Source organism: Centroberyx affinis, unplaced genomic scaffold (genome assembly GCF_046629955.1).
Source record: "Centroberyx affinis isolate AG114_WGS23_722 - 3 ecotype Tasmania unplaced genomic scaffold, CSIRO-AGI_Caff_v1 ptg000474l_1, whole genome shotgun sequence".
In the NCBI taxonomy this organism is placed as follows: Eukaryota; Metazoa; Chordata; class Actinopteri; order Beryciformes; family Berycidae; genus Centroberyx; species Centroberyx affinis.
Genome location: NW_027279132.1, coordinates 111,935 through 135,562, shown reverse-complemented (window position 1 = coordinate 135,562; position 23,628 = coordinate 111,935). Strand labels below are relative to the sequence as shown.

At 42.2% G+C, this 23,628-nt stretch overlaps 2 protein-coding genes across 3 annotated transcripts in view; one reads left to right on the top strand and one right to left on the bottom strand.

Moving 5' to 3' along the window:
* Positions 1-17,881, top strand: part of LOC139642391 (adenylate cyclase type 2-like) — a 42,366-nt gene extending 24,485 nt beyond the window's left edge. The window contains exons 8-25 of one of the 2 annotated variants that reach the window (XM_071517206.1): positions 730-888; positions 1,735-1,867; positions 3,765-3,941; positions 4,041-4,081; positions 4,187-4,267; positions 4,806-4,875; positions 5,251-5,348; positions 6,168-6,252; positions 8,297-8,437; positions 8,549-8,665; positions 9,929-10,113; positions 11,822-11,906; positions 14,153-14,311; positions 15,069-15,215; positions 15,503-15,610; positions 16,469-16,583; positions 16,735-16,859; positions 16,981-17,881. In XM_071517206.1, the coding sequence (XP_071373307.1) occupies positions 730-888; positions 1,735-1,867; positions 3,765-3,941; positions 4,041-4,081; positions 4,187-4,267; positions 4,806-4,875; positions 5,251-5,348; positions 6,168-6,252; positions 8,297-8,437; positions 8,549-8,665; positions 9,929-10,113; positions 11,822-11,906; positions 14,153-14,311; positions 15,069-15,215; positions 15,503-15,610; positions 16,469-16,583; positions 16,735-16,859; positions 16,981-17,133 (2,179 nt within the window). In that variant the 3' untranslated portion in view covers positions 17,134-17,881. Of the gene's footprint in view, positions 1-729; positions 889-1,734; positions 1,868-3,764; positions 3,942-4,040; positions 4,082-4,186; positions 4,268-4,805; positions 4,876-5,250; positions 5,349-6,167; positions 6,253-8,296; positions 8,438-8,548; positions 8,666-9,928; positions 10,114-11,821; positions 11,907-14,152; positions 14,312-15,068; positions 15,216-15,502; positions 15,611-16,468; positions 16,584-16,734; positions 16,860-16,980 lie in introns of those variants that run through there. The other variant, XR_011695044.1, reaches the window with a different exon arrangement.
* A 2,203-nt stretch (positions 17,882-20,084) lies between these two features.
* On the bottom strand, positions 20,085-23,326 carry cfap90 (cilia and flagella associated protein 90). The gene is made up of 3 exons (XM_071517208.1): positions 23,210-23,326; positions 21,699-21,815; positions 20,085-20,264 (listed from the first exon to the last, which is right to left on the bottom strand). The coding sequence occupies exons 1-3, from the start codon at positions 23,324-23,326 to the stop codon at positions 20,085-20,087; spliced, it is 414 nt and encodes a 137-aa protein (XP_071373309.1).
* Positions 23,327-23,628: the final 302 nt, after the last annotated feature.

The window sequence follows — 23,628 nt, the reverse complement described above, 5'->3', positions numbered from 1 at the left end:
CGATATGATAAGCCAGCTGACTGAACAAATAATAAACCCAAACAAATGAAAAAAAATCTTTTCGCTGTCAACGCTCCCCTCTTACTCTCTGCCTCTCTTTCACTTATGCATGAACACACACACACTCTCTATTTATTGGTTTACCAACACTGACCTTTTATCACAGTCAGATATCGGCCAGTCAAACGTCATCCACCTCCGATATGATGGAGGTTTCTCCCATAAAATCTCATATAGAAACGGTCTGTAAAACCTGCAGACATTGCACATTTTATTTATTCATTTATTTGTGAAATCATTGAAATATTGTTTGTTTTTGTAAATAAATGCTTCATTTAAAGGCCAAATGTATCCCAGATTTTCTTGCCATTGAATAGGTGTGCTGGGTCATCCTGCCTTAAAATGCTGCTAACACTAAAATAATTTCATTAGTCTGGCTTTCAGTGGAGAGTTTTAGTGTCCCATGATGCTGTTTCAGAGGCTTCTCCACCCTGGCAAGAATAACATTCTGAATACTTGTAATTTTCTGGCCTGAAAATGGTCAAAATTAAAGACATTGACTGCTGGTTTTCTATCCTACCAGGGGGTTAATTACAGTTGATTGCAGTCACCTGGGCTCCCAGGTGTCAATCAGTCCCTGATTGGATGGCTGGGATGAAACCCAGCATGGTTCTGGGTCCTGAGGACTGTGAACCAGTGTGCTATACTGTATTTTTGTGCTTTCCACAGGAAGGTCCGCGATGCAACCGGAGTCGACATCAACATGCGCGTCGGGGTGCATTCTGGGAACGTCCTGTGCGGCGTGATTGGCCTCCAGAAGTGGCAGTACGACGTCTGGTCACATGACGTCACGCTGGCCAATCATATGGAGGCGGGGGGCGTGCCGGGGTAAGACTTCTGTAGACCTATAGCAAAGCTGTAGATGTTCTAAACAATCTTACAGAATGCAACATTGTTTTGTTTTTCAAACTTTCATAAGCTGCACCTCAACCTGCTGGAACTGCAGTCATTCTGCACACCATCATGGTGAATGTAGGGGTGATAAATGTGAATCAGGGCTCTGCTGACCTAAAAAAAAATCATTTTCATTTTTTTTTTTTCATACTTTTCACTCAAACATTTCTACTTAACATGTCGGAGAAATCAGTTATATCAGCTGGGAATCATTACAATTTGATCTTATCTTTGTTCTGTTATGAACACATTGTTTTTAGCGGCCTGGTAAAAGGTCTAATGGCCAATGAGCACAAAAACACATATTATCTTACTCATTGATGTCCACCTGACATGGGGATTACTTTTGCTGAATGCAAGCAAAATGTCAATTTATAAATCCTACCTGTGCTGGCTTTAAATAGAGTTTTAGTGTCCCATGAGGGTCTTAATTCAGTTTCAGAGGCTTTTCCACCCTGACAAGAGTATAGTACTGGGGGAAACACTAAAAACTTCTATTTCTTCAAACCCCATATTGGCTGAACCCCAGTAAGTTCTAAATTAAACACAACTAAAATGAGCGGCAGGTTACAGCTGGGGGAAAAACATAACATATCGATGACTTGTGGCAAGAGCAAGCACAATCAGAACTCAGCTGAAAGCAAATAAAACAAACCTCAAGCAACAAAAGGAGGGAGGTTAATTGGAGAGCAGATAATACGTGTGATAGAGTTATTGAAGGCAGAGGGAGATGGAGCAAACTCCTCATCTCTTGTCATCCATCCTCTCCTATCATCTCAGGAGGGTCCACATCTCTTCGGTGACGCTGGAGCATCTGAAGGGCTCCTACAAGGTGGAGCCTGGGGACGGACAGAGCAGAGACTCCTATCTGAAGGAGCATGGAGTGGTCACCTACCTGGTCATCAACCCCAAGGTCAGATATCATCCTGAACAAGGTTCACACATCCAAACCTTAGGCCAGTGGATTGTGGGCTCTAGGCCAACAAGTTGTCAGTCAATGTGGGTAAATATAATTACAACTAGCCTAGTATTTCTCATGCTGGCTAAAGGAGTATCGTCTTTTAAATCGCTTCTTAAAAGTCAGTTTTATAGACTTGCTTTTATGCAATGACCTTTTGTTATTGGTTTCCGTCCCTTTTTATGAGTGTTTCTATATTTATCGTTTTATTGGTTCTACCGATTTTATGTATTTTTTATCCTTTGTAAAGTGCTTTGTAACTCTTTTGAAAAATGCTTTATACATAAATAAAGAGCATTAATAATAATAATAATCATCATCATAATTCCTTGCATTATTTTGAAAATCTACAAACAGTGGTTTGTGCTTGAAGTGGGTTCCAGGAAAAGACAATGGAACATTTTGAAAGTCAGTTGACCACTAAAACTTTCTAGTGCTTAAAAATGTTATCTGGAGCTGATTACTGATTCCATCTCTATAAAAACTGAAAGTACTGTCATCACTTTACCACAACTGAACATATTATAATTTTGAGGCATTTTTTCTAGGTCAATATTTAGGCTACATTTTGAATATTCTACTTCACACAACTTGTCAAGTATTGTTCTCTACAAAAGCAGCAGCAGTAACTGCTTCTGTGTGTTTTAGGTCACGACTAGGGTTTCGATTTCACATAACCTAAATTCTACCCATAAATGCCGTTACATGATATTCGGCACGTCTCTGCAAAAATTTGTTGGGACAGGAGATAAACTTTGAAGTCGTTTTTTTTTTTCTCCGCTTCGCTGCTTTCTGGCTTTATGTAGGGCAGTGTTGCTGTCAGCAGTAAGGCGGTGTGCTGTTTGTCAGGGAGAAACTCCGCATACGTGGCAAAATAAAACAAGAGCTGCACCATTTTTTGACTAAACAAAGTATTTGAAGTGGCGTTAAGTAGCTCTAGACAATGACAATCGGGTCGGAGATGTGGAGAGATGTCAATTGGCCATCGGTCCTTTAGCCCGAGCACTTCACTCCTTTTTCCACCCACGGAGCGTGAGCTCAGCAGATGCGTGACCGTCCTGTTTACACTGCAGATGATGGATGGGAGTGGGCAGTCGGCTGCGTGCGGCTTGCAGTCATTCTGCTCTTTCAAAAACAATCTGTTACGAAGGATGAACTACTATTGCAATGTTCCTTTTTTCATAAACGTCAAAAGATTCATGAAATAGTCCCATAAGTAATGGTAATCCTTAAAGAAGTAACTGTAATGTATAACAGCATACTTTTAAAAGGCATTTTGGGCTGATTATGCTATTTTGTAATCTGATTATATAATCCCAGGGTTACAGTTACATCTAGCAAACAACACTCCAATACATATTGCATGGTAAAACCTCATCTGATCCTACATGGATGCACACTTCTGCTCAAGAAAACACTAGCACATTTTGTGATGTTTTCAGTAATTTATACCTAGTCAAGATGGTTGGAATGGTAATAATCACATAATCACACTCTGTTTCATGATCTCAGCCAAACCATTGATAATGTATTATTAAATATGAACAGTCAATATTTCTTTGAAGTTGACTTTTTGGAAATTTGAATACTGTGCAGTGTGCATACAGTACATGTTGTCACTCAGTTCAATTGAATTCAGTACAGCTGGCTTCACCTCAGTTCAATTCTATTCTGTCAGCATTGTTGGCATGACAGTTATTGACAAAGCATGTTTTAAAAAGAAATAACCACGATAAATATGATAGAAAATGCTTAAAGAATTCTGAAAATTGATCACAGTCTCATCACATCAGTGCATTGCCCAAGTGCTCAGCACACTTTCACCATGTTATCTCCTCCCTGGTCGTCCCAGACGGAGAGGCACAGCCCCCACCTGGGCGTCCGCTCTCGTCCCTCTCTGGACGGGGGGAAGATGAGGGCCTCCGTCAGGATGACCCGCTACCTGGAGTCCTGGGGCGCCGCCAAGCCCTTCGCCAACCTGCACCACCGGGACAGCATGACCACCGACAACGGCAAGATCAACACCACCGTGAGCAGTGCACTCACACACACACACACACACACACACACACACACACACACATACAGCCAGTAGCCAGTCTGACTTATAATGTGATCCATGTTTCAGGATGTTCCAATGGGGCAGTACCACTTCCAGAGACGAGAAAGGTGACGTATATTCGTGACACGTGTAACTGCTTCGTCTTTACAAGGTTTCATCACTTTTGATTCTGCGTTGACGTTCAGATGCGTTTCTCCCCCCTTCGATCCCAGGTCGAAATCTCAGAGGAGGAGGTTTGAGGAGGAGCTCAACGAGAGGATGATCCGCACGATCGACGGCATCAACTCCCAGAAGTCAGTGCTCTGTCTGCCGCTCCTACGTTCCCATCACCTTGTCGCATCCCTAGACAGCCAGAGAGCATGTTCAGTCACCTCAGATTGTAGAAAGCATTTACACCTAGATAAAGGGTCTTCAAGGCTTTTCGGGTTAACATAGTGGTTCTATGTTGAACCTTGATGAATCACAGAACCTCTGATTTTCATACATTTTGTGATGTTAAGCTTGAAAAAAATTTTCTTACTTTCTGCATTACAAGAAGTTCCCCTCCTCCCATTATTTTACTTATTAGAATGTTTGTGTCTATATTCAACATTTCATTCTAATAGGATGAAAGGATTTTTTTTTTCTTATTCACCTGTGGTACTGCTGATTTGGAGCATTCCATACATTCTTAAAGGGTTTGTTGCAGCTCCATAAAGGGTTTCTGCTGTGGCACAAGCCTAAAGAACCATTTTCTGGTACTATATAGAATCCGTTAATGTGTTAATATTGTATACCCGGAGCCCGGTCCTGTGTAGTGTCTGAATCGCTCTGCGTCACTTGTGTCTCCAGACAGTGGCTGAAGTCTGAGGACATCCAGAGGATCTCATTGTTCTTTCACAACAAGGCGCTGGAGAAAGAGGTAGGCCCGCGCATACGAAGCAGCCGCTCCACACAGCTAATACACCAGGGAAATAAATAAATGGAATTCTATAGACCTCAGAGGAACACAAGTCGTTTCCAGAGGCTGGGCAACCTTGTAGCACAAAGACGAAAATATGGAGTCTGCTATACATTCCATACTACAACTTTTTCCTCATGTTTCAATGCTGCAGTCTGTACTTTTCATTCATACATTGGAATTGCCGGTTTTGTATGTTTATATAAACCTATTCGCTATACTCTTATCTATATTCTGTTTTGCTTTGCTGTGTCCTATTCTTTACTGCTGCAATGACCCAATTTCTTTAACGTTTCATCTTATCTTACCTTATTCTATCTTTTCTTCTCTCAACAGTACAGATCCACAACTTTACCTGCCTTCAAGTACTACGTAACCTGCGCCTGCCTCATATTCTGCTGTATTTTCATAGTGCAGGTCCTGGTTTTGCCCAAGTAAGTCTGCACCCCTTCGTGGGATTTAGCCTGCGCACACTCCACCTGCTGAAAAAAACATTCCAGCCGCCTTCTGATGTACATCTCAATACTTGATGATTTTTTTTTTTTTACTCTTTCTTCTAGTTTCCTCTTCTTTGGGGATTTCTTAGAATGTGCAAAAGGGCATCGGCGAGCTCCAACTTTGAAAATGGCAGCGAGTTGATTTGAAAAAGCCATTTGACACTGGCTGTCACATCAGCGGGGCCGCGCTGAAATGAAAGCGGCAGGGGAGCCAGCGGCAGAATGCTAAAAAGCAGATAGTGATGAAAGGGCGCCGTGTCTGCTAGTGATTCCAGATCAAGTGAATCAAAGTGTGGCGTCTCCTTTAATGGCGAGCAGCGAAATTCATGGTCATGCTAATTTACTGCTCCCGGGGAGCCAAAGGCGTAATCCACCATCTGAGAGGCCATTGATTTTCTGATACACCTCTACATCTCTCTCTCTACTCTCTCCCCCCCCCCCCCCCCGCCCCAGCCCCCGACCGCCGTTTAGACGTGACATCATCTCTTTTATGGCACGGATCCTTAAATCTGCCATACTGCGTTCCCCCTTAGAAAAACTTTTTTCCCCTTTAAACATGAGCTTCATCAAGAAATACATACACTACTGTACAATCCACTTCTGATAAGTGCCTAGTCAGTAGAAATGGATTGCAGGTCTGAAGTAGAATACATTAGGACCTTCATTATATTTATTGCCCTGGATGGCACTGCAGAGAGAGAAGTGCTGTAGTGTAATGTGTGTGTGTGTGTGTGTGTGTGTGTGTGTGTGTTGCAGAACTGCTGTGTTGGGGATCTCCTTTGGGATGGCATTCCTGCTGTTGGCATTGATCCTGCTCATATGCTTCGCTGGTCACATTCTGGTGAGTTTACTACACACACGCGCGCACACACACACACACACACACACACACACACACACACACACACACACACAAAAGTTGTATCACTGTAGAAAAGTGAATAGAAAGCAAGCAAAGGGGGAAAAAAAGTGTCTTATGTACACAGAACGTACACATGGCACATATTTGTCATGGAGAATTCAAAAGCTTTCTCCTCCATTCGGGGCCACAATTAATCCTCACTCAGATACTCAGCAGAAACACACAGCGCTCTATGTGAGAAATGGAGTGTGCATTCTCTGAAGGACGGGGCGAATATCTCCAGCAGCACTCAAGTCTGTGTAACACACATACAAACTGGAGCAGCGCCATCCGTTGAAACCATTTATACAGGGATTTATCTTTTCTTCTCCTTCGTACAATAGTTCATCCACCCAGTCACATCTGTCGTCTCTTAGGCCAAGTACAAGTGGAGGGATGGGTGTTTTTTTTTTATATTCTAAGCCGTCACAGCCACCTTTCATAAGTTGTTTACGGACAATCAATGATAAATTCCTCAACTCAGACCCCCCGACTCCCTCCCTCTCTCCAAGTCTAAGGAAATCAGCATTTTGTGTCCTCATAAAACCTTATTCAGTTCAATAAACAAGACTTACAAGTTCATTTTTCACCCAACAAGTGCTACTCCAGTGTGTTCATCAAGGACACTCATACTGTGACAGGAGGTATTTTCTTCTCTAGATGGAATAGTCTCACACAATCCAGATATGCAGCCTCCTTGGTAGAGGAAACACCATTAAATTTCACTTTTGAAAGGTGCTACTTAATATGCGTTCACACTGTGAGTAACACCATCAACAAGCCACTGGAAGTCCATTAATTTCCTCTAGAGCAGAGCGGCCAGGGAAGCTTGTCAGCGGAGGAAAGTTGGACACGGCTGAACTTTTCACGGTCATCAGCATCACATTTCCGCGCGTGCTTGTTTCCCTAACGATGTGTTTCTGTTTGACGAACAACGGTTCCGCCTGACAAGTGCAAAATGGGTGAAAAGTTGATTATAGCCGTTCAACGCCACCCAGATCTCTGCAGCTGGAGTAATGTCTTTTCTGTTTAGTATCTATTAATGCTGCCTACTACTAACGTTATGACAGGCAATACCACAGCAGCAAAAATATTACCGCCCACAATAGGTCAGAATGGAGTGACAAAAATGTTTACCATCACACCAATATACATCTCACTTGAAATGATTTGGCACAGTTTGGCAGTAGCCAGGATTATTACTATGATGATAAGAGTTTTTCAGTCAAAACTGCCACACAAGCCCTTGGTAAGATAGATGCAAAAAATAGGAAAAGAAAAAACTTGAACTAAACTTGGTTGAAATTACAAAGTCAGCTCCCCTATTCATTGTTAATGCCCCTCCAGGTTTTACATCTGCATGGCATGACAGATTAGTCTTGGTCTGGTGAAGTTCAGTAGGACTGATCGAACCACCCAAGGCCATAAAAATAACAAATGTGAGTTCTTAAATTGAGTGATATTCCACTTTGCCGATGTCCTGGTATTCATTTCAGTCAAACTGAGGCCAGAAAGACACCAGGGGACTGTAACTGTCTGGTAGTGTGAGCAGGCTGAAGAACAGCCCTCCTGAATAAAAAAGCAGGGCTATTTTCCACAGAATTATACCAAGTTGGCATGGTTCGGCTGTGTATGGTTGTTGCTGGGTGACATCTTTTACTGATCCTTTTTTCATTTTCATTTATCCATTATTTAATCAAATTGTCAGCAGACAGGGACATACATTATGAAATATAGAAAATGTGAGATATTGTTGCTTTAAAATCAAAGAAAGACAAGAAATTCTAAGTGGTTTGCAGTCTCTCCCATGTATATCGTGCATAGTAGCAGAAACCAGTCTTGCCAAGTTCAGACTTTATGCTTGGAGTATTTCAAACTGACCAGTCCTGAACATTTTTCTATTTTTAAAGGAAACACATTATTTCTCTCTTTCTCTCTTCTTTCTACCTCTTTTAATCGTTCCCTGTGTTTCTCTCATCCTCAGCAGGGAGGGAAGGGCTCCCTCTGCTCTCTTCCCTGGTTCCCCACTTCCTCCCACATCATCATCGCCAACAAACCCTGGCTGCGATTGGTCCTCACCATGACAACCACCGCCCTCATACTGGTGATGGCCGTCTTCAACATGGTGAGAAGCCGGTTACAGGTTAAGTTGCTGTGGATTTAGCAACTTGGTGTTTTGGTGCCAATGGTGTATCAAGACATGATGGTTGAACCCTCTGTCTCTGTCCCTGGCTAGTTCTTCCTGGAAGAGGAAGTCCTGACAACTATTCCACCTGTGAATCTAACCAATGACAGCCTGCTGGACTCTCAGAGCCCCGCCCACCCCGCAGGTGAAAACAAGTTTTACCTGCCTGTAAGTACAGCAGCGAACAACAAAAGTGGAAAGTTTACTTAAGTGGAAGTAAAATTACTGATATAAAGAATCTACTTGTTCAGTTCAGGTTATGCACTTAGCTATAGCTAGCATGAATCTCTCTTCCCACAAGTAACTACCTCATCAACTTGTATTCATTATTTACTCTAATGCACTGTTGATATTTTACTTAGTTTTGTGTCATTATGTGACCTGTGCTGATGGAATTTATAATTGGTCAGTTTCTGTTGCAGTGCATATACTAGCATTTACCCCCCCCCCCCCCCCCCCCCCCCACACACACACACACACACACCCCACACACACACATTTATCTTAAAGTGCAAAATTCACAATTCATACTCATACAAGTACAGATAAGTGATTGTTTACTTTAATAACATTCAGGGAATTTTTGCTGCTTTAATTTACACTGTGACACATTTTGTTCATGTATGAGTGTGACATTGCAGCACTGTGGGGATTTACTGCAGTGATGTCCCTCATTGTTCACTGTTACTGATGCACTACTCATACAGACTACAGAGACAACATGTCAATTTTTCTCAATTTCACACAGGAAATTCTTGCATAGCCATTCCAAATCCGTTAAGTGTTTATTACATTCACTGGCAAAGGTTTTCTCTCCATGCAAAGAAAAAAAAACTAAACACGTTCCAAAGGAATCCAAGCCTGTCCCCCGTGTCAGATGATTGGAAGGCAATTCAAAAAATATAGACAGTGGATGCAGTTGAATCAGATCCTTTTGTTTGTTTTATCTCATTCTTAGAAGCTGCCAGGACGTCCAACAGGGCCAGTCTGAAAGATTTCATTCATATTCCACATCATTCTTAATAAGCATGGTAGAGGCCTCACTCTGCATAATGTCTGGGGAAGTCCCCTTTACTTTCTCACACACTGTAATATCATCCACACCACAATGTCTAACTCTCTATGTTGGATCCCTCCTAGACCAATGCATTTACTGGTAGCTATTACACTGAACAAATAAAAACCCATAGTTACATTTTTTTTTTCCTGCACCGGGGACAGGTTGTGTATGATATTTATATTTTGAGGGAAGGAAATATATGTGCAGATGCAATGACTTCCTAATGCATCCACATTAGGATTAGGTTCTGCTGAGGTGACACAATGCTGACACTAAGTTTTAACATTGCTGGTTACAGTTCATTACTCTCTCTCTCTCTCTCTCTCTCTCTCCCTCTCTCTCTCTCTCCCTCCCTCCCTCTCTCTCTCCAGTACTTCATCTACTGCTGTATCCTGGGCCTGGTGTCATGTTCGGTGTTTCTGAGGATCAACTACGAGCTGAAGATGGTGGTGATGCTGGTTGCCGTGGTGATATACAACATCATCATCCTCCAGACACACGCCCCCCTGCTGGATGGATATAGCAAAGCGCTGTACCGCACTCAGACACTGGATAGGTACATGCACACTGTACAAAGATACCGTACTCTTTCTCTCTCACTGAACTCCCTTCCTGCTTACTTACTGTAAGTCGCTCAAGATAAGAGCGACAGCTAAATGACTACAAAGATCAAATGTTTTTCTGGGTGTTTCCCGTTTCATCAGTCATTTGAACCGACCGTACTCGACTTCCCCTCGCCACTTCCCCTCGGGGGAACCCCCGCCGACATCTTAAGTGCCGTTCCATTACTCTGATCATTTAACTGAGCTTTCTGTGATCGACCCTTCGAGGCATTCCTGAAGTCTGAGTAGACTTCAGGAATGCGTTGTGATCATTCAGAAATATCCTGTGTAAAAACCATGGGTGGAACAAGCAATATATAAGTGTCGCTGGGTTGCATATGCTGGGGCTGATTCCCGACCCTTTCTGTGTGGAGTTTGCATGTTCTCTGTATGTTTTCACGTGGGTTTTCTCCGGCTGCTCCACTTTCTTCCCACAGTCCAAACACATCCAGGTCAGGTGGACTGGAGACTCTAAACGGCCCATAGGTATGAATGTGAGTGTGAGTGATTGTCTGCCAATCTGTGTTAGCCATGTGATGGACTGGAGACCTGTCCAGGGTGCAATGCATGCTGGGATCGGCTCCAGCCCCCCCGTGACCCGAAACAGAAATAAGTGGGTTAAGACAATGAATAAATGATCAGGCCTGCTTAAGGGCAAGCGCGTCCCGTTTGAAATCCTCCTCTCCCCCTCGGACTCTGCCCCCTGCCCTGGCGTATCAGCAGCTGCGGAGGGGAAGTCGAGGAGGGCCTGTTGGAATGACTAATGAGACGAGGCGCCGGCCTTCAGGGGGAAAGTATCGCTGTGGAAGCAATACTCCCACATGGCTGCCAATCAACGGTAACCCCTGGAGAAGAGGATGATGAGTGGCAGAAGATGAGTTGCAGCAGTTTGTGTCGATGGAGCTGAATTCATTTTTTCAGATCTGAGTGACAGCTAGAGACTCACCGCTGAAAAAATCCCATTAGGAAAAAAGTTTTCTGGCAATAAGTATACCGAGTTAGACCGGTATTCTCATTTCTCACTCTCATATGCATTTCTCTCTTTGTCTCTCTCTCTCACAATGACTTTATTATGACAAGTATACTTCAGAAAGCACTTTGAGATGTTAATAAGAGCAGTGATGTGGTGGTAAATCAAAGGGTGTAAAGTATGATTCCAGCTGTCGATCATCATAAGGCAAACAACCAGTAATATACACAACTGACTCAGTTATGTTTGCAGAAATGCATTAATTTACACCTTTTTCCCTTGAAAACCCCTATGCTTACATCAGTTACATCAGTTTGATACTGCTATCTATTATGTACTATGAATTTATGTCATAGTGATTTATGTCAAGCTAAAACAGTCGGTAAACCATAGAGTTATATCTCTATGCGGTAAGCTGACTTTCGGTTTACCCTCCAGAAAGAGAGTTAATATAAAATGTACACAAGTAAAAGCAAATTTATAGATGCATACATGCAATATGTGCAGATATACTTACACAGAACAAAATTAATCAAAATACATTCCCACACAAAAACAAAACCTTTCAGGGATTACAGTATTCTTTGTTCTCTTAGGAAATAATTACATACATACAAAATTATGGTTCTGCTCAGCTAATACAATTCTCTCTCTCTCTCTCTCTCTCTCTCTCCCTCTCCCTCTCTCCACAGACCAGGGGTCCTGAAGGATCTGAAGACCATGGGATCTGTATCTCTGTTCATCTTCTTCGTCACTCTGCTGGTATTAGCCAGGCAGGTCAGTCATTTTCCTTCACTGGCATAACTGCACACACATGACATAACTATGACATCGCTAGGCAACAGCTACGGTCATATGAAACTGATGGTTTATAAAGCACATGACAGTTTCTTCCAATATAAAACGTCGCTGGGGTAATGATAACCCCATTAATAATCCCACTAACTTCACTTGAGTTCACTGCAAAAAAGATTCATCTTATCTTGTGATTTAGTGTCGTATTGAGTGTCAGAATCTTGTTTTTCTTAAAGACAAGTGAACATCTCACCCCCTTGGAAGATTTGCTTGCTTGTTTTAGGGAAATCAATATTTTAAGACTCAATATGAGACAAAATTAGTCGTTAAGATGGACATTTTTTGCAGTGTTGGGGCAGCTGGACCGAGCCCAGTGCCCCCGCCTCCTCTGCATCCGGCCTCCTCACTTCATATGCAGAGAGCTAAACTCGGCTGACACAGATATCTAGAGAGTGTGTGTGAGTGCTGTGAGTGTGTGTGTGTGTGTGTGTGTGTGTGTGTGTGTGTGTGCCATCTCTTCTGGGCTATCATCCATCAGCCCTGACCAGAAGCAGATGTGCTGGACAGGAAGTGTCCCCTCTGAGACGATGTACCCAAAACCGGGGCTCCCCCGAGAACAAGAGTCGGTCCAAACAGTTCCCCGTGTTGTTCTCATTCTGGGTCACCGTCACCAGGAGGGAGGGGAGGATTTGTTTTGGAAACACAACTTTGTTGTGTAAAACTCTTCGTTAACTGTCATCTCTTATTCACGGCGGCGCTCTCATCAAGGTCATTTGAGGGTAATTGGGTTCATCTTTCCGGATGTTATTTGGAAGAACTCCAATGGGTTTGACCTCTGTAAATTAGAGGAATAAAGTGCTTCATCAATTATTATCAAAATTACTCATTCTGGAAGCAGGGTGAAAAGTATAAAAATCTGTGACACTCGTGGCCCTTGTGTTTTGGCAGAGAAGCAGCAGTATTTTATAGTCCTGAGAGCTTCCATTTCACATGCTCTTAGCCCACTATCAACAAATTTGCCTTGCAAAATCCCATTCTAAGTCCTAATGAGCCCGTTCCCCGCCATTTAGTCAGAGGGAGGAGAAAGCAGGTTAGGAGAACACAGGCTGCTGTATTTCATCCCTCATGAACAGATGCGTGATGGAGCGAGGCTCATTTACAACCTTGTTAGCTTGTTTCTAAACAGCATCTGGAATGAGCTTCCCCTCTCCTGGCCTAGTTACTACAGTCCTGGAGGTACTGGGGTTCCAAAGACACACACACACACACACACATACAAACAAATGGCATAGACCGCCGTCCTAGGAGGGCTGGTTGGCAGCTCGTCTCCGTTCCTGATTCAACCTCAGGCTATCAAGTCTATAGCGTAGCATCTCATTGGAGAGCTCCATACATTGGGGCAGCCCTATTCTCAAGGGAGAGATCTGCAACACACATCCATACATCATCTAGACTGCGAACCACACACATCATGAAATATATCTCACAGGAGACTGGAGGTGCAGTGATGTATCTGCTCACACACACATTAATATACCCACTGTAGGTATCAGCCCACAGGTAGCCTGGAGCTTTCATATATATATAGGCGTAATGATGGCGCATTCAGGGGACCCCATCTGATGCACACACACACTCCCGGGGCGTTTTGACCCCGATAGACGGGACTTGCTGACATATTTAGATGTGTTTAGAAGTCCTCCAAGCATGAATAACCAATGAAAAAGCAGCGGCTATCTTTTATGCAAAACAGGCCTGTCTGCTTACTATTTCCTTGAGCAATGAGAGCGGAGCTCCTCGCACTGTTTCATTGTCGTCTTATTGGGACATTAATTTTCTATGAATACCAAGCATGCCCTTTAGTTTCAGTTGGTTAGGTTTGCCCAGAAATCCTATAAAATTTCCATTTGGCGGCAATGATTGGAGCAGAATACCATCTCAAGAAACAGTCTCATATCATGGACGAATACCAATTTAGCTGGAGGACTATAGAAGGCTGATTCAAACATTTTTGCGGCTTCTCCTATCGACCTACAATCTACACTTGAATTCGTGGCACAAAACTCAAATATCATCATTTACCTATGAGTTGAAAATAATGACTTTTCAGATATGTGTTCTTTCTCATGCTTTTGGTGAAAGTTTCTACGGCGGCCTGTGGCCCCGGAGCAGAACGCAGGGTGTGAATGACGCAGGTGTCTCTTTTACTCTGTGTCCTCCTGTAACAGAATGAATATTACTGTAGGTTAGACTTCCTGTGGAGGGACAAGTTCAAGAGGGAGTGCGAGGAGATCGAGACCATGGAGAACCTCAACCGCGTTCTGCTGGAGAACGTCCTGCCCGCCCACGTCGCCGAACACTTCCTGGGACGCAACTGGAAGAACGAGGTGAATTGCCCAGAAACGAGATGAGAATTTTGCTGCATTTATGTATATTTGTTATATTTCTTTGTGTTGTTGGCATCTGTAAATTGAATATGGAAAAACATGGAAAACTGAAAAAATGTATAGTTTTTTACAATCCACTTCTGCATACCTAGACACTTTCTGTAGATGTTAATGCAAATACAATGCACATTTTCTATATATATACATTTTTTTTTATATATATATGCTGTAAATTCACATCTTTTTTCATCATATTCTCATGTTTTCTCATTTGTTATACATTGCATGTATCTTGACATTGCATATATTTTCATATTCTTTGTATATTTTCCTATCGCACATACTTTTCATTAATTTTCTTTGTCATCTCTACTGCTGTTATGTTACACACCCTGCATACATGCTGTAATTAATTTTCATTCATATATTTCTACATAATATGTTCTAGTGTTGAGATTGTTGGCTGCGTTATATTCAATACCCCCCATTTGCTCTATTCTTATTCCTAGCCTATTTTCCTTGTGATGTATCCTGTTACTATTTTGCAGCTGCAATGACCCAGTTTCCCCACAGAGATCATTAAAGTTTCATCCTCTTATTTATTTGAACAGTCAGTATCATTGTTCAACGTGACTCATTCTGTTCATAGATCAGAACCATTTGTAACCGCTGGCCATTTGTCTATAACTTTGCCTCCCCAGTGCTCGACCAGTACAAGGCATCCATCTTCTGTTTGCTGTGTCTGTTCTGTTATCAGGACCTATATCATCAGTCGTACGAGTCGGTGTGTGTGATGTTCGCCTCCATCCCAGACTTCAAAGAGTTTTACACCGAGTCTGATGTCAATAAGGAAGGGCTGGAGTGTCTACGTCTCCTCAACGAGATCATAGCAGACTTTGATGAAGTAAGCCGCCCTTATATTTATATCCTGACTGATTGAAAATGTGGCTCATTTCCATGTTAGAAAAATATATTTTTTGCATTCTGACAGGGACGTTGGCTGGCGGATTCCAAATTTCAAGAGTCATTTTTACTAATTCACCAGATAAAATGGAAAACAGGGTAGTTATGTGCCAAAGTGGTAGGAGAAGCAGGCAAATTTACCAGTAAATTGATAGCTGGTGTTATGTTCCTCCCTCTGCTTGTGTCATTGTAGTTATGTTATGTACTGTATTCCCTATGTATCTCCAGCTGCTGTCCAAGCCTAAGTTCAGTGGAGTGGAGAAGATAAAGACCATCGGTAGCACCTACATGGCTGCAACTGGACTCAATGCAACGCCCGGGCCAGAGTGTGCACAGGCACGCTATTACACACACACACACACACACACACACACACACACACACACACACACACACACACACACACACACACACACACACACACACACACACACACACACATCTCTTGACCTTATCCATGTTATGCAGTGAGCTCCAGAAATACAACCACACATTGTTTGATGTTTTCTCCACATTGGACACGAAGTGACACAATGAGTATGACGTTAAAGTTCCAACTGTCAGCTTTAATTTGAGTTTATGTTCAGCCATAATAGATGACCAGACAAAGAACAACAGCCCTTTTTGCTCATGTGCCCTCATTTCAGGGTGCCAAAAGTATTTTTAGCAGACTGAAATCACATTCAATAAAGTTGTCATTTTTCATTTATAGTCAAAAACAAGATGAAAAGGCATCAAAGAATGTATTGCTGTCCCTAATACATTTGGAGTTCTCTGTAATATTTGTGTGGGAAGCTCCTGTACATGTAGCATTTTAACATCAATAACTCATTACCAGATTCATTTTGAGACATAATTACGGTAAACAAAGGAAACAATGGCAAAAAAGATTGGCAGGCTCTACCAGCCTCTATTCTACATTGTGTGACACTGGATTGGATTTTGGAGGGAAATCTGTGGGATTGCTTTACAGCACAAAACAGGCAGAGGATCAATAGGATTTACGGGAAATGTGGTCTTCATTTTTAGAAACACAAGCACTAATAATATCACTGGCATGAGATAGAGGCTATACCAATCATCTCAACCATGGTGTTGGTATTACAGTTAATTTGATATACTGATGTTTAAAAATGCTACATATAACACCTTTAACTTACCAACTAATTTTCTCACCCTCTGCATTTCTCTCAGGAACATGACAGACAGTACATGCACATAGGCACCATGGTGGAGTTTGCCTTCGCTCTGGTCGGGAAGCTAGACGTCATCAACAAACACTCCTTCAATGACTTCAGACTCAGAGTTGGTGAGAGCGTCAGTTCATATGATGCATATTGTGACGCATATGTGCATGAACTCGGTTATTTTCCTCAAAGACTGCATTTCAGAGCAAGAGCTTGTGATGTTTGCCATTTTCCTAGGGAATCTACCATGTGATTTGTGATTTCCCTGTCTAGGGATAAACCACGGGCCAGTGATTGCGGGAGTTATCGGGGCCCAGAAACCTCAGTATGACATCTGGGGGAACAGCGTGAACGTAGCCAGCAGGATGGAGACCACCGGGGTACTGGGCAAAATACAGGTGGGGCTGCATATCTTGCAGTGTCCTATTGAGCAGCTTGGTCTGATCATGCTTTAATCTCCCTGGTGTGATTTTTATTTCCGACAAGACTCCATTATCTAACTTACAATTCTCCATGCAGGTAACGGAGGAGACGAGTCACATCCTGTCAACGCTGGGGTACATGTGTTCATGTCGAGGCATCATCAACGTGAAGGGCAAAGGCGAGCTGAAGACCTACTTTGTTCACACAGAGATGACCCGATCTCTATCGCAAGGGACTGTGATGCCTTGAGCGTGTCACGCAAACACACTAAACAGACTTGAAAATACAATCGCACCACTCAAAAGTGGCTGTAGAAATGATTTGCCATGCTCTGCGACTACAACACCATCACCAGCAGCCAGCGGTACAGTGGATAGGCAACTGCTGAGAACCACATCCTTCCTTAGCGACACAACGTAAAGCAGGGCCGAGGTGGACCGCCACAGTCCTTCAACGCTGCACTACAGACGGTTTCCACGTCTCGAGTGTGTCAAGGACTTCACTCAATGGAGTCTCTTCGCTGTCTAAAGGAGTGCCTGACTAAAGAGAGGTTCGTTGAAACCAGAGGACAGTGCAGCTCTCAAGGACCGCAGTCACCCGCCTGTACAGTAGTAGTGGTGTGGAGCTAATTAACCATGCCAGTGTTGCAGTGCTTCAGAGCCTTACACTTCAGCAAACTGAGCTGCCTGCTGAGCTGCGTGTTTTTTTTACGGGTGCCTGGTTGGCACTGCGAGCCGCTCTGTTCTACTTTATTCCAAACAGACGTTACAATAGCTTATTGTCATATAGAGCATTTGACGCCAAACGAATCGCCAGTGTGATGGGTGGTTTGCCAAAATCTGTGAATTGTAATTATAGCTTCAGAGCTGTGTGTCTGTCCCACTGAAGAGTAGGCGGACTCGGGCAGAAGATTCAAGAGCAAACTGGAGGTTGTTTTATTTTTTATTTTTTAAATCCATCTGGAACCAAACCAACAGCAATGTGTGTACATTTTCACTGCCATCATTTTGTTATTCATTAAACATTTGTATATAAGTTAATGTCCTCTCTATTTGTGTCTTTCTTTTGCTGCTCTAAATACAAGTTGTAGGACAGACTTATTCCATCATGAAGGCCATAACAGCATTAGCTTGAATGATTAAACATAATACAGATTTTCACTGGCCAGTTGTTTTTATTATCCAACAGGTAAGAATGCACTACCAATAATACTCTCTTGCCTGTATATTTTCACAATAACTCTATCATATATCTTTAAATATATATACACTATATTTAGCATGGATAATACGATGCATTGAAAAGTGGATTTCAGCCATCTGTTTCTCCACTGTGTTAGAAGCCATCTCTTAGCCATTTTCCTGTGTTAGTCATATGCCCACTGGCTTGCCAACACCAATTATGATAATAACCAATGCCCATAGTTCATACAAGGCAGATACAGAAAGAAGAGCCTTCTTTCCACGCTCTGTACTACACCTGTCGCTACGCTTCAATTTCTGCTAATGAAATGCTAATCATTGGAGAAAGCGACTAATGATGTGCGACTTCCTCTAACGTTACCTCTCAACTAGCTTACACTTTTGTTGTTGCCACAGCTCGATCTGAATGTGTTACACATTCAAATATACATTCAACATACATTCAATATTAAGTTATTTTAGTTGTTATTGTTCATATTTAACTTATAACGTCAAACTGCCAGGTAGCTAGCTGACTGTTGTAGCCCTCTTTCCCAAAAGATTAGCATTTCATTAGCAACAATTGATACAAAAATGATAAAAATTCACAAAGGTGATGTTAGCTGTTGTATTATTTCATGTATAGCTAGTACCAGCTGACTCGGGAGCCAATGTTGTCTGCAGGTCCAAGTATTACAGGTATGTAAAAGACCAATATAGGTCTAAAATCGCCAAAGTTATCCTTTAAAATCTACTGTGGAGTGTCAGATTTTTGATAAATGTAAGGCTTTAATATAAGTTGGTACATAGATATTAGTTCACACAAGTAGTGAACTAATACTAAAACTTTGTATTAGTATGTATTCGATTTTTTTCATCCAAAAACACACAAACATAAAATTGTGAATACTGCAATGTGAGTCAAATTAATCTTCCCGTTTAATTTAAATGTGCAGGGGAAACTTGTGCAAGTGTTTTTGTTGTCGTTGTTGTTTGTCTTTTTGCAATAGCCTGTGTGCTACAGAAAGGAGTGCAGTGCTTTCATGCCAGATATTATGACAGGCAGGACCTGCCCACTAGGTAATCACCATCACCTATGAGCTAATGAGAAAAGTATAAAGCTGCCTGTTTCTGGCTAGCCACTTGAAGGCTGCATTGTTTGTTGAGCGCTGATTATATTTAATGTACTCTACTCAAACAGGTAGGGATCGCTTTTCAAAATGCAGTGATGTGCATAGATCCAGGGGAAAAGTCTGGCTAATTACTGTGTGAAGCCTGTAGATGATTAATTAGTGTGCCGAGCAGCAACCCAATGTAGGGAGTTGCCACTACACTCAAGGTATATTTGCAGCTAAACATTTGCTTTTAAATTCTATTGTTAGGTTCTGTGATTTGAACTTTCATAATCTGTGCATAAAAGGTCAATTTGACACTGTTAGCGGTACTTGTAGGACAGCGGTCTCCCTGAGGTATTGTAATACAGCATCAGTGTTTAGGTTAATCACTTGGTTTCAGGTTGGTTGTTCACTGCAGATAAGTATGAAATATCATGTATTGAAACACTAACTTGCATAAGATCACTATTACATGTACATTCCCTTGCTAGCAGAGCCTCTTTACTCCTGTGGGGGCCTTTTTTCCCTCTTCCCATAATGATTGGTTATTTTTAATAAAATAAACAATTCTGATGATTCTGAAATAAAGCAATAAAGCAACTGGTAGTGATCAGGACAGTTTTTGGATATAAAGACTGTCCAAACTACCCAAACCTTTAAATGAAGTTTATAATGTACCTTGACACCCAGAAGATCTTCCAAATGTCACTTTCTCCATATTTTTTGATTCATTCTTTTGAGGCTTTTGGCAGACTTTTCACTTTTTTTTACTTGCTTATTACTTTTATTATATAATCTTTAGCTGTCTTAATGAATCAATCTCTTAAGTAATCAATACACTACAACACTGACATATTCTTCAATGTATTGATGACAAATGCTCATGCTTTGATACTTCAGGGTTTCAAACCGGGACCACTGGTCCATATCCCTCTGCCACATTCCAGATGATCCCATTTTTCTTGAAAAATTCAGCTTTCATACGAGCCACGCGGACATACTGCCGGCCGGGCTGGTAAGCGGCAGGAGGAGGGCGTCGGCCGTACTCTGAAGAGGATCGGACCGGGACATCTCTGGACTTCTCCTGGGAGCGAGCGGGACAAAGAAAAAGAGCGATGGAGCAAATGAATATTTAAAGCTGCAGTAAGTGGGGCTGCAACAGAGAAGAGCGTCCCATCCCTCGTAACTGACACGCTGTAGATTTGCCAGTTTGCCCAAAAGAAATTCTGGTGTCAGGTGTGGACACTGGTGGGAAACCTTCTCCACACAGAAAGTGACAATTTGAAACTTAAAGCTACAACATGCATTTTTTTACATTAACATAATTGAATTAAATAAATAGGACATATATATTATCAGTCTGTCTGTTACTGTGTGTTCATGCCTCAATCCCTCGTTTGCTTGAAATTGGCTTTCCAATGATGTCTGGGACATTTGGAGGTGTGTCATGTGGGCGTGGCCGGCGGTGAGCTGGTTGTGGCTATCAAGGTGAGGCTAGTGGGCAATGGAGGAAAGCAGGAGGAAACTGAAGCACAGTGAAGCTAAACATGTGACAGACAAGACTTGTTCAAAAACACCGGCGAATATTGGCATCGCTTTCTTAAATTTCAGATTGGCTGCGTTTGCCGTCGGCTTATTCATGGCCTGTGGAGGCTTTGGGGATGCCAGTTACCTCCGCCTCGGGCTAGATGACAGCTCATCGAGATGAGTGACAAGTGCTGGGGCGTAAACTCGACCGACTGAGGGGGAGGAGAGCAGGACTAACGGTACAATTTGCTTCCTTAAAGAAAAAATCCAACCTGAAGCATTTTAACACTTAAACCAAACAGCTACTGGCGATCTAGAAAGTAATTCTGGGGAATGTAGGAAATCACTGAAGTAGAAGTAGACAAGGCAGGTTGAGGGACAGTGGATACCCCGAAAAGAAAAATAACTCCTGGAATGCATTGAACATCATAAATTTGATATCTAACAGTGTAAGTGTATGCAACGGAGGCAAAAAGTTGCAGATTGTAGCTTTAAATAATGATGTAATTTGGTCTTTATTCATATTCCAATGTGAAAATGTCCCAATTCACGCTAAAAACCATCACCAACCCTGAAAGGCAACACTCAACTCACTGTAATTACAAGCTCAGCAGTGTGCATGGCTGCCTTGTTCACCACCCTCTCTGCTTTCAGTGACCCAGAAACTCACTGTGAGCTAGTTTTCTTGACATGAATAATTATCCTACGGAGACGGAACGGTTTCAAAAGGAGGCAAAAACAAATGTCACACAACTGAACTATGTCATGTTAAAAACACACTGCACAAATACATGCAGAGCAGTTTCTATATATGACCCACCATTTGAAACTATGTAAAATGACTTTAAATATAACATTTGTGATTAAATGTGTGTATATTTTCATGAATATTTCCACAATGCACAGATAAATGCAGAACCCACCATCATCAGGCTAAAATATTTTAGGTGAGATGGTATGAACTGAAATAGCTGGTATCTGTGGTTATTACCTCTGTGTAAATGTCCAATCCTCTGCCTTTACTGTGTTTTCTGTCATCCCGGTGCAGTCTGTTGTCATAACCGTCAGCCCGGTGGAACAAACGGTCATACATGAAGACCTCTGGGGCCTAGGGATGGAGAGAGACTCATCAGTTGTTATACATTCGAGGCCCGTCCCCTGTCAGCAGGGGGTCGTTTCTTGCCACTTTGGGCAAGATGTGGGAGGCAGTGCAAAGACTGAAGACAAACATCATAACAAAGTAGTCTCAAGAGTGGCTACAGCTAAACCAAACAGCATAGTGACTGATGAGTAGTCGCTAATGTTGATCACTAGTGGTACTAATCCACTTAATCTTAAAAATACTTAGGCCTAAGTGCTTACTCGTCCATCAATTTTGAGTTTCAACTTGTATTGTCTAAGCAGTGACGATATGTAATTTCTCCGTCAATCACACCAATTGGCCAAAGGGGGGCGCTACAATGTTTGTTTAATTGTCTGTATGTCACACACAATATGTCAGACGCCGCTGATCAGATTTTCACAAAACTTGAGGGAATGATGCATCTCATTACCCCATTCTGCCATTTTTAAAACTGCACTGATTGGTCTAAGGGAGGGGGGGGGGCTCTACAATGTTTGTTTACTTGTTGGATTTTGCCAAAACTTGGGGGAATGATGCATCTCACCACTGCGTTTACACACAATTACACTCATTGGGCCAAGGGGGGGCGCTGCATTGGGCTTGTTGCTGTTCGCTCATCCATGTGTCACATGCAATATCTCAGACACCACTGATTGGATTTTGACAAAACTTTTGGAAATGATGCATCTCACCGCTGCATTCCAGCATTCAAACTTACGCTGATTGGCAATGAACTGCAATTACAGTTCAAAGCAAGGTGACATATTAGTTACAGATTGGCCCAGATGGGGACTTCATCATTAGTAAAGAAGACATGCTTTGTTTTGTATAGTTATACAGGACTCCCACTATGGCCCAGATGTAGAATTCCATGACTTTGCCATGACTTCTGATAACTATTAGCTGGTTATCTAGTTAAGTTGGAGAGCTTCCATCATGCAAAAAAAATCCAAAAATGTTATTCCTTCCTGGCTTGTAATGTTGTTTTTCAGCTCAGAAAAGTTCTAAAGTGGTAAACAGTTTGGTTTCCACTACAGTTAGGCTAGTTTAAAGAAAAACAGCTGAAAACCAAACTAAAACTAGAACAATGAATGTGTGAAACAAGTCATAAAACATATTTGGTATATTCCTGTGAAGTGACCCATTTGTAAAATTCCCTGTTTGAAATACACCTCTCCAAATTCCTAGATAGCCCAGAGATTTCCAGTGATGACCAGTGGGGAAGCCGGGTTATACATATTTTTGCTGTGACATTTTTTCAGTATCTTTCTAAAATGTATTATAGGGTTACTGTATTTCCCTTTCAGTTAACGTAACTAGAGCGCTGTGCTAACCTAGCTGGCAACCAAGCCAGTAACTAGCAGCTACCATCAGCTCACCTTGGAGTCGTTGTTAAAGTAAGACGTTTCTTTTGCTTCCTCTCGTCGTGGCGGGATGTAGCTGAACACTGACAAGGCAGCAAGAGGTTTTGTTTGTGCTTCCAGTGACACATCCATCTTACCACCTGAAAACCACTCGGCAAAGCTTGAGAAATCCACGTATGTGAAGCCTCGGCTAGAGGAAGCACACCTCTGGCGTCTACGGTTGCTAGGACACCGGCCCACTTCAACTGATTACACTTATGCTGCCTTTACAGACTCTTTGTAAGCTCGTACTTCAGAGTGTCAAAGTGCTGCATGTGACTTGGCTCAAGTGCTTTTCTACAGGGACAAATAACATGGGTGTCAATCCAGTAAATCATACAGTATAACAAAATCCTGTTTCTATTTAATATCATTTTCCACCAAAACTTCCAAAC